The following is a 12,015-nucleotide window of genomic DNA, read 5'->3' as shown; positions in this document are numbered from 1 at the left end:
GTAGTGCTCCAATCTAATCAATTCATAAAAATTGAACATTGTAATAGTTTAAGTCTGGTTTATTCAACACATTATACATACCATTTAAATTTTAAATACCTAGGTATATTATTTGCAGGGCTTGCAAACGTTATAATAACGTTATATTTGACAAAAAAACGATTGAAATTTGTAAACGCAGTTATTACAGAATGGATTAAGCAATAATCAAAAACAATTTAATACCTCAAAACAAAACAACGATTAACAAAATATATTATATATCATTAAACAAAACATAACGCAAAACGTAATTTATAGAATATCATTAAACGAAAAATAATTACTTAGAGGCTACTGTCTATTATATTTATATATTTAACAGTTTCTATAAATATATTCGTATTTGTTATTTTTCAGCAGGCTATGAAATATTATAACTTATAATAGTACCTAATAAAATATATTGTTTTTCTATTTAAAAATACTGTAATTTCGGAGGGGGCTGTAGCCCACTAAGCCCCCTCCCCTATATATACGCCACTGACCTGCCCACATTAGTTATTACTTATTATTAATGAATTTAATAAATATAAATAATTATAAACGCAAAACTTGTGTAACGTTTTAATTGTAAATAACATAAAACGGAATTTTTTTCAAATACAAGCCTGACTTTTTGACTTCCATGCACATAAGTTAAGTTATTAAACCCAAACTTAGAGCTTCAATAAACTAAGAATATGACTGCATCTTTGACTAGTCTGTTTGTATGAAGAAGACATATTATTAAATTTTTAAACAAAAATTAAATTATTGATATGTTAGGATCTTCCAGGAATAGATTTAAAAATAACTATTGTCTATTACTAATAATTTATAATTTATTTATTTAATGTTATTTATGTTTATTTGTTTTTAATGAATAAAGAAATAATTATGGTTACATATTATTTTATATTGCCGTAACAGGATTACAGTAACACAACACCACGACCTTCTCCTGGAATCTGATTACTATTTCTTTTTTATAGTCACGCACTATATCGGGGTGAAATGGCCGAGTCCGAGAGATAGGTGTCATATTTGTTTTTACCATGCTTATAGGTATCCACCGACTATCGGTATGATAAATGTTAGGTATTATTTATTATGCTGATCTATCTGCCATCAATCGACATAATGTTGACACACTACAATTACGTGTTCTAGACGCTAGTTATGATATGCTGTCATGCTGATGTCCCCGTTTTATTATTGTAATATGCTAAATTGCAGTATGACATAATCTATAGTAATAGTATTGAACAATGGACACATACATAATATTAAGATTTAAGAATATCTGTCGCTGGGTTTTTAATACTATCATAATATTTTATGTATATATTGATAATCGCATACGTACAATTGTTGTATTATTATTTATTTGTATCGTTAAGAGGATGTCAGCGCACCATTTGTTTTCTTTCTCTGGCCCACGCGCAACATAGACAAAACGTATTTACGCAGAATCGTTTTTCTATGTTTTTAAGTAATCTTAAACAAAATCACCCATTACAAAAAAGATAGAGAATATTATTTTTGAGGAAATGTCATATCGATTTGTGGAATTGTCTAAATATTGTCTCAAAACAATTTAAACATAATTTAAATGTACAACATTTTTTTGTTTATTTTGAAAGTCAAATACAAAATCAAATAACAATTAAATATAAAATCAATATGTCATTCCCTCAAAAATATTATTCCCCATCTTTTTTGTAATAGGTGATTTTACTCTAAGACTACTTAAAAACATAAAAAAAAATGATTTTGCGTTAATGTGTTTTGTCTATGCTGCGCGTGGGCCAGAGAGAGAGAACAAATAGTGCGCTGAGATCCTCTTAACATTAATAATGATTTTATTTTTAAATTTGAATTATTATATTGTTATAAATAATAATGATGCACCCATAGGCGTGCGCAGACCTCTGAGTCAGGTATGGCTAAATTCAATCTGATCATTTACCCACTAGTCATGGTCACACAAGAAAAAATGTAGTGAAAATGTCTATACATTTTCACTACAAACTTTGAAGTGATCCTTTTGTTGGTTACTGGAAAATGTAAAAATCAGTTTTCATTATTTCACACAAACAAATTTCATTAATATTGATTTGAATTTTAACCAAATATAATCTAATAAAACAATTTATTTAAAAACGCGTTTAAAATATAATATATAATACCTATATAAAAATTGTCAATTAACATTAATAGGTATTTATTTATTATTATAAATTATTCATGGTAAATCGACTTTAGGGCTATTAGCTTATGATATATAAATATTAAAATTTAGATGGACGGAGTAGTGGACGTACATTTCGTGGGGTAACCCCGTACGACTTAACTCCGCTCATCTAAACTTTAAATACTTATAGCGCATAGACTACTCGCACTAAATTCAATTTTTATGTATCGAAATACTTAGAAAATTATTCTACTTTTGAATATAAAATTAAAAATCTGTTGTCAAAAAAAAAAGTTGTTTTGTAAACGACTCGAAACTATGTAAAAAAATATTTTCAAAAACAATTACACTTTTTGGAATAATGAGTGTTCAATTTTAAATAAATCGCCCTGTATAGTCTCTCGGGTAAACACAAACGTTTAAAAGCTAAAGGGGCTATACCTAGTCATGTCTTCATAAAGTACCAACCCACCTACGTATAAAAAAATCTCAGGTAGGGCTAAAGCCCAATCAACCCTACCGGTGCGCACGCCTATGGATGCACCAGTGAACCGCATCATGGCTATAATATTTAGGTAAGAACATTATAGAGTGCTTAAGCGTCATCAATTTTTCAATAGGAAAATTTCAAGCAAGATAATATGAATAAGTATAAAAATACTCGTATATTGCATTAAAATTAAAATTATTGAAAAATCGCCGATGCTTAACTAACTATTTCACTAACATATTATTTTTAATATGTAGGTATTCCAAATTAAGTTAGTTAATCCCCAGTATAATGCTACTGAGGAATTTTGAATCGTTGTTTAAACTTTATAAAATAATTTCTTCAAACAACAAGTATTACTGTATTAATATATTCGATTCTTAATAAAGGATCAACTTCAATAAAAATACAAATTTTTGGTGCCCCGATTGCGCCTATGGTCGATATCTAAGGAACGCCGCGTGTGTGTGAACGTATTTTCGGCAAAGCCGTGCGGTTACAGTACCTACTTATTTATATTAATTTTTTTAATATATTAAGTAATATTTAAATTATTTTTTAAACAATTTTAATCTAAAAACAAATGCCGCTACGTCTGGGTGCATCTTAATATAAATGTAAAAATGTTTGCACCTATTATATAATTTTATTTATGAATACGTCCATTTTTTTCCGATTGATTGAAGAAAAATAAACAATAATAGCTTTGCTTTGGTCACAGTATCCTTCATAGTAGTTCACAAACACCTTCCAACTAAATATTATATTTCTTCAAAATTATAAAAATCGACATGGTTAAAATAATATAAAATATCCTAGAGTACAAATCGTGACCGCTTTTTGTATACAATGATATTATAATAACATTATTCATTGAATTAAAATTGAACACCATCCATTACAGTGACCCACTTGTAACCTATACCTACTGTACAGCAGAGCGTCACCAACTTGCCCGCTTTTTTATAGTTTCCCTCCTCCCCCCTATGGTGTTACTTTTCAACACCTAGATGGAACAGCATAAATAAATTACCGGATAAATAGTCTGGACACCCCAAGGCCGTTAGAATTCAATTAATAATAATATTATGATGTGTAATTATGTAAATAACACCAAAACAATTACGTATCACGTATCACAGAAAAGTTTTTATTTTATTGTTTTTTGCTTTTCGTTTTTAAAACAATATTTACTTTGAAAACTTATAGATAACCATAACGATTCAAATTAAAAAGTTTAGACATAATATGTGTTAGAATGTGATTATTATTTAAATAAAATGTGAACTTTTATATAGTACGGATCATGGATGCAACTATACATACATGATACATGTATTATGAAATGAGAAAGAATTAAAATAATATAGCCTAAAGGCAAAGAAGGTAAATACTAAATAATATGTTTAAGGCGTAAATTATAATATATTTATGATCATGTTATAATATATCGGAAAATAAATTGACTCAAATATTCTCGTTCAAAGTATAATAAAATATAAATTAAAATGTCAACAGTTGGAAAAAGCAACGTTTTCATTGTGATATAATCGTTTTAAGCTCCTTGTTGATCCACTGAGAGTTGGCCGCTACCGACGAGTATACACCAGGTATATTTTCATCACCGCATCCAATTCCCCAAGACACAATACCCACTTGAATATATTTTTTAGACTTCCCTTGATATCCTTTCATTGCACATATCAACGGTCCACCACCATCGCCCTGTATAAGAAAAAAATGTATAAATATTGACACTTATAAACCTTAAACGACTAATCAGACATATTGAGCAGCTAATCTGATCAAAACAAATACAATCGATTCGCTTACTTTGCACACATCAACTCCCTTTATGCCACCAGCACAAAGAAAACTTTCATGTAAACGGAAAAAGTTCCCAAGGCGCGTTGTCCGTAATTGCTGTTGGCACAGATCATTGGGCACAAGAGACAAGTCTACTTTTTTTAACACAGTTTGATATTTGCTACCCTGTTCTGTTGAATGAAAAATAATACAAATAATAACTGTTAATAAATCATTAATTATTGTGACTACAACTGTAGGTATAGATAATTTAATACAATGACATTTTTATAATTGTTCGAAAAAAATTGATGACTCACACGAAAAAATTAAATATTATATATAGATGAACAAAATAAAACTTGTTGATTTTACTGGGTGTCTGGGTTAAATACTTGAGTTGTAAACAAATGCATTAAAAATTAAAATATGTGGACGTCAACTGCATTTGTTAGGGGATCGGTATTTTAGTTATAGATAGAACATAATATTTAATTTTTGAAACAATCAAGCCCGAGAGGCTGACAGTCATACAATAAAACGTCCGTATTTAAAAATCATAAATTGTTGTTTATAATAATATTATAATTTAATTGAATAACATGTTATGTTATATTTTATAACAATTAATTTAGAATTCATAATAAGTAACTAATAAGACTTCTAATAATAGACAGTTATCGATGGAAATCGGCGGACAGCAATATTATCTATTATCAGATACGTAATTACGTAACACAGGAATATTCAAAATATTATAGTTATTTAAAAATAAAAATGTTTAAATCGATAATTTTAGATGCATCAAAACGAAGTCAAAACTATTTTCAGTCACCACTTTCAGTGATTGTGCTTTTATATGCAAAATAAAAAAAACTTATGTCTAACTTAAAGCTCTACGTATAAATATGAGTACGAACGATTTATATTCTAACCACCACTGTTCCAAACTTCCAACTGCGTTCTATGCAATGAAATACGTCAAACTGTTTAGTTGTTTTGTTCGTATTCGCAGTGTTTACGCAAGAAATGGTAATAATTTAGTAATAATAGTACTAACTAATTTGCCCAAAACAAAAGTAGGAATATTTTATTAATTTTAAATGCATAACATTTATGAAAATATATAGTTTGTGTTTTTGGTATAATAAACAAAATATGTTTTTTAGTATTGAAGTGAAGTTAAATGAATAATGAATTTATTTATTTAAAAAAACACATTTGAAGACCCCTCCGTGAAAAACTATCGATACGGCCTTGAATATAATAATTTTTAAGTAACAGTTATAAATTATAATTCATTGAGTGGTAGTGATTATAATGGTTAATGTAGGCACGTAGACGTAGATCCACACCTTTGACATGTATATTATGATAGTTTAACATTTATGTAAATCAATTTTACTGGGTTTTTTCCATGAGGTATGAATCATAATATCTTCTCAAATTGTTTCATAATTTACTATTATTTTATTATTATTAAATAATTTATACTGACCGAATCCGTTTTTACCCCATCCTGTCGATACACACGATTGAGGGTCGTAGTTTATTTGTTTTTCATTGTTAGGAATGCATATGACATTAACATGTGGATGTAATATAATTTCGGATTCGAGTTCGACTAACGCAACGTCATTGAACATGGTTCCATTATTATGATTAGGATGATAAACTATTTTTGAAACACCACGATCTTCGTGCGACTTTTCTCTATCTTCTTCATTACTGTTGGACTGAGTATCCCACACGCCAACACGTACTTTCATCAATTTCACATCCTTACCTCTATTTCAATACAAACAGAAATTGAACATGAAAAATTAAAATAAAAAAGACTTATCATAAAATAATAAATTAAACTAATGCAGTAGGTAATGTAATATTGTTGAACAATAAAAATACATAATACAATTAATAATAATGCAATTGAGTCATAACTTTCTAACATATTACTATTTAATATTACCTATAATAATATAACTATGCGGGCGGTTCATATTAACTGATGGATTAAATTTCTTATTATATTAGTTTTAATTATTAGTTTTAATGTAAGTGCTATTCAATGTTTAACATACGTTTACATTATATCTAATATATTATTATAAATAAAATTATAATAGTAGTATAATAATATAATATTATTATGTATAATAGTATTTTAAGTATTTATATAGAACCGACGGCATTACCAATTACTAAAATATTTAAGGTTTAAGATTTTTAAGAAAAACGCACGTTGTATGAAAAATATAACAATAATAATATAATGTATAAACAATTGCATTTATAATTATTTCTATATTATGTCATTATTAATATTTAATATTTGAAGAAGCTTTATTCTTACAAACAAAATAAAAATCTTATTCATACTATTTTATTATTTTAAATACAAGGCCTCGACTTCGCTGTCAATGATGTGTTAGATGGTTTTTTTTTATACCTATTATAGAATATATATTTTTTTTTTATAATATCGAATTGGATAGGTAAAAAAATAAAATAAATTAAAAATGTATTTTAAAAGTGAATAAGTATGTACATTTTGATTTCGATCTGATTATATGGTTTTGTATAAATTGGTGTCTTTGATAAAATTCAATAGATTATATTATATTATGTTTAGAGGTTCATTGTTGAGACATTCGGAGAATTTATAGTATATTATAATAGGTAATAATATTTTATATTACCTAATATTATAATTTTATAATTTTAATAATAAAATAAAACAAAATACAATTCACATAATCATAAAGTTAATTAAGGAATTATAATTTGTTTTTTTTATTTTTTATAAGGTATATACAATCTGTTGTATGTACAATAAGAATATGTGATATTTGAAAAAAAAAGAATATTTACATGAAAACGTGATGGGAGGTGATAGTGATAGTCACCCAATGGTTACACTACCCTTATATGTAATTATAATTAAAAATTAAAAAGGGAAACTATTTCGTATTTAACATTTTATCACTAATCACGTAAACAACAATCTAATTAATAATTAATATTATTCTATTATTTTTAATTTTGGGTAACAATAGTGTACCTACTATATTGAGGATAGGAGGATAATCTGAATAAGAACAATACTGTTTACATTTATTTATATAACAAAACTATATATAATATTATTAATTAATTATTAAATGGTAAAATTATAACGAGAAATCCGATTATAGGACTTACGAGTTACGAGTACTTTACTTAATAAATTTAATAAATTTATATAAATCATAAAGATGTAGGTCATTGACCTACTTTGACATAATTTTTGTATATTTAATGATTTAAATGTTCATTTTAAAAATGTAAATCTACTATTTAGTTATATTATTGACTATTTCATATTTGTATAAATATATTAATTCTCCCGTGTGTTACATATTAGAGAAATTCAATAATGCAATGGAAATTAGTAGATTTTTATTTTTATTTTATACAATTTCTTAAATAATAATTTTGTAATAAAAACAATATCATTTTAAATTTTTTTTTTTAATTATCACTACTCCTACAGCAGTAGTAGCCTTGTAAGTAGGTATAGCAAATAGACATGATTACTTAATGAAGATTACGTTATGAACTTAAAACTTAAGAAAACAATTTTGATCAATCATTTTTGATAAAGTATTTGAATTTTAAGAGTGTCAGTCCTCTTTGCATTTGCCACTTACAAAAACAAGCTCACTTTAGTTGACAACAAATCGCTCCGAAGTGGTTTTAGGGAAAAAAAATTCATATAACTTATAGCGACTTACTGTAGTACTGTGGAATTTTGATTGTAAAAAAAAAAAATAGTAAAATTAATTAAGTACCTGACGCAGTGTGCTGCAGTTAAAATGACTCGTGGATGTATTAATGAACCACCACACAAGAAAACATTTTCTGTTTTAATACCAGTCTCTTCGTTTATATCTGTTTTTAGAATAGCAGCCATCCACGGAAATTGACCAAAATGCGTGTTCGAGTTGTCTGTTAATATAAAACAAAAAACAATAATGTATTTATTTTATTTGAAAAAAATATCTTTGAGTTGTTTAAATTTTAAATAAATGGTAAAAGTACCTCCAGGATTAATAATACGGGTTCCTATATTATCAGAATTTATGGTATTTGGCGGTGACTTACCAATACCACAACTATGATCATTGTTATTGGTGGGTTCGCCAATAATAGGTGTTTCCTGGGTTGTTCCGATATTGACATATTCATTTATGCAGCATACTTTATTGCTGCTGCAACTGCCTGCTCTAGATATAAAGAAAAAGTAAACATTTTATTATCATCTACTCATTAGTACTAATATAAAATTTCCCGACTAATATAGTAATTTAGTGAACAGTAGTAAATTTAATATATTAAATTATTGTAGGTATAATAAATATTTAATTTGAAATTTGAAATAATATACGTTGCGTTCTTATTTATGCCAACTATTGGAAAAAAACTAATGATTACCTAATATTAGAACTTTGCCGTTGATTACTACCATTTGGTGATAAACATTGATTTCTGGAGACACATGTACATGGCTTATTATTCTCAATATATGGTTCCTGAGTTGATGAACTAATTAGTGGTAATTCAGACGACGGTATATACGATTCGGTCACTGGTGGTAAAGGTAAATCACTTTGTACTCGACAACATACCGAATCTCCACAACCCAATTCTGTAGATCTGTAAGAGAAACAAAACAATCATGGTAATTATGTTTATATTTAAAATTTAAGTAGATAGGTACCTAAAATACTTTGCACATGAATACGTCATAAGTGATAACAGATAAATAATAATTAACAATAAGTATGTCTGTATGTACCTACTAAATAATATTTTACTACTATTCGATTGTCCTCCTAATTATTTTTTTTTCTTTCAAATAGGTACTACCTATATCATAAGACATAAACAAACACTTTTAGATACAATAAATAATATAAAAACATATGAAAATGAATTGTATTATCGTTTGCATAAATATAATAAAAATGTCTAAGTAAACATTACGAATTTACGCTATCGCATAAGTCTAAATTATATTCTAACTTCAAAGTTCTTTGAATAAGGGAAACAATTAATGTTTCAAATTATTATTTACATAAATTATAAATATAATATATTTTACAAACTATTTCATGAGTTACGAATTCAACCTAATTGTCTATTTTGTACAATTGTACTTATACATGGAATCAATTGAAAATAAATTATATTTACATAAAAACATTATACTAATAATCTTTATATAATATACGTAATAATATTTATAAACTTCAAAAACATTCACAACATAATATTGTATGCAAAAATAATTATTATGACAAATAGAAAATATATTATATTTGACTATTTGAGTTCAACGGTTAATGTTGTGTTGTTTTCTCTATTACACTTTATTTTTTCAGATCATTAACTAGATATGGATCTGACCTCCATAATTAGTTAACCTTACATTTTAACTTATCTACTTATTATAGACATTAGAGTATTAGACGTACCATAGATTATAGTAATGCAAGAATAAACCAATAAGTGTCGAGTGACAGGTATCTCAAATATTTCAATAAAATAAGTAAATACTATAATATTATAAGGGTAATTGTTTTGCCAAATCCAAAAATATTTACATAATATTGAACAATATTATATACGTACCCTGTTTTTGGTGCGTTTAATTTTGCATCACAAATATTGCAACGGACTGTATTTTGTCAGTATAAAACATACCAAATGAATAATACATCTAATGAATTATCACCCTGAATTAATTAATTGGACCGTCATATAGTATGCGGTCTACTGGTGAATAAAAAATAAAAAGTTTTTTGACATCACTATCCTTTGCAACGTAATGCTCTTTTCTTTACCCCTTTCCTAACGTATGTACAATTAATTCATCGAACTTCCATATTACATTGGGCATTTTTATTGTTCACTAAAACGCACATTTCGACACGAGTTAAACCAAAATTCACTATTCTAAGAACTATATGAAAATAGCGAGGGGACTCGAATAGTAGGGGAGAGGGGAACACCCTCGTCTCCCAATAATAAGTATAATTATTGGACGGTAGGTACCTATAAATAAGGCCTGTCGGCTGTCACGGAGACCATTTCAGACATAATTATGCAGAGTTTGTAAGTTTGTTGAAGCGTCTTAACGCCTGTTGATTATGTGAGATCGCCATTCGTATTACCAAAAGTTGCGCCTATGAATAAAATGTACCTCCAGTCAAAGAACCCGAAATTCCGCAACGACAAGCACGACAAAAGCCAAACTTGGTTCCCCTCAGCACCCTGTCCACCCCACACCACTGCGGCCCGCAACACCCCACCGCGTACTATAATAGTATTATGCACGTAATCGTTACACCTACCCAGAGGGTACGTCGACGGTATTGCTCGACTCGCACAAGTAGAACGGCACACACTTGCACTGCTGGCCGGCGATTGTGATCGTAGCGTCGCCGTCGGACTGCGGGGCGGCGACCGTCGAGTGGACGGTGACCGCGACGGCCACAGCGGCGACCAAGGCAATGGTCGTATGCAGCGACGACATGGCGATAAGAGCGGCCGCGGTAACAGGCGAACGATGATAATTATTATTTACGCAAATAAAAACCCGCGCGGCATGCGGCTGCAGTCGTGGTCGGAGAATCCGAAGAGGGCGGCGATGATCGGCGGGAAAAAAATCAACTAAAGGATAATTCTGGGCCAAAGGTTGGGAGGACGACGGGAAAACCGTGGACGGTTGCGACGCGCATGCACGCTTGCACTGTCTCGTCGCGGTATTATCGCGGTCGCTACACCTCCGTCTTGCCCTGCCCACCAGTATTAATCGACTCGATCGAAAAAAAAACCGCTTTTGTGAACGACGTCCGTGAACGACGCCGTCGTTGTTGCGTCCCGCCAACCGCGTTTCGTTATTCGTTGTTTAATAGGTATTTTTAAATATTATCATACGAGTTTTGCCATCTCCGCGAACGGTCGTACGCAAAAATAATAATATTATATTAACATTGCATTACGCTGTGTTAATATACGCGTTCCGCGAAAATATCCACCAGACACCACTAGACCGGTGTTTATAAGTTATTATAACACTAACTACTAAGTAATAATGAGTATGCGCACTGGTTAATGATCATTTGGATTCGTAGATTTAATGGGAGAACTACTAACGTCATAATATTTTAAAATTATGATAAATCTTGGTAAACCTTTGGTTTCCAATAATAAGTATTATGAGACCTATGCCATTAATATTATCACTTATATTTATGACCCAACATAATCCGGTTTTGGTAGACCAGTCCGGTCGTCGTTTGTAAACCTTGATGTTTCCGCCTGCACATTATATTTTAATAATATTGCATACACAATCGCTAAACAATTGTTAATAGATCAACAGTGATTAACACTAGGCGATTAATTGCACTCGGCTCAATCTTCAGAAACGTCGAATAATCGCGCAAAATAAATATGT

General features: G+C 29.1%; 1 protein-coding gene across 2 annotated transcripts; it reads right to left on the bottom strand.

Annotated features, from left to right (window-relative positions):
* Nucleotides 1–4,103: 4,103 nt before the first annotated feature.
* Nucleotides 4,104–11,636, bottom strand: LOC100167503 (phenoloxidase-activating factor 2). Of its 2 annotated transcripts, none has more exons than XM_001950945.5 (7): nt 10,907–11,636; nt 8,985–9,206; nt 8,592–8,776; nt 8,342–8,498; nt 6,010–6,299; nt 4,539–4,702; nt 4,104–4,430 (listed from the first exon to the last, which is right to left on the bottom strand). In XM_001950945.5, exons 1-7 carry the CDS (start codon nt 11,086–11,088, stop codon nt 4,242–4,244), a joined length of 1,389 nt encoding a protein of 462 aa, XP_001950980.2. In that variant the 5' UTR covers nt 11,089–11,636; the 3' UTR covers nt 4,104–4,241. The 2 variants fall into 2 exon arrangements, with proteins under 2 accessions (XP_001950980.2, XP_003244500.1); XM_003244452.4 differs by having other exon boundaries at nt 8,655–8,776.
* Between the last annotated feature and the right edge of the window lie 379 nt (nt 11,637–12,015).

Source organism: Acyrthosiphon pisum, chromosome X (genome assembly GCF_005508785.2).
Source record: "Acyrthosiphon pisum isolate AL4f chromosome X, pea_aphid_22Mar2018_4r6ur, whole genome shotgun sequence".
NCBI lineage: Eukaryota > Metazoa > Arthropoda > Insecta > Hemiptera > Aphididae > Acyrthosiphon > Acyrthosiphon pisum.
The sequence above is the reverse complement of the archived record's forward strand: the minus strand, read 5'-3'. Positions and strand labels throughout refer to the sequence as shown.

Coding starts and splice junctions, on each gene's coding strand:
- LOC100167503 (XM_001950945.5), bottom strand. CDS start 11,088: ATGTCGTCGCTGCATACGACCATTGCCTTGGTCGCCGCTGTGGCCGTC. Junction 9,207..10,906: donor ACCGTCGACGTACCCTCTGG/GTAGGTGTAACG, acceptor TTTCTCTTACAG/ATCTACAGAATTGGGTTGTG. Junction 8,499..8,591: donor CCGTATTATTAATCCTGGAG/GTACTTTTACCA, acceptor TTATATTAACAG/ACAACTCGAACACGCATTTT.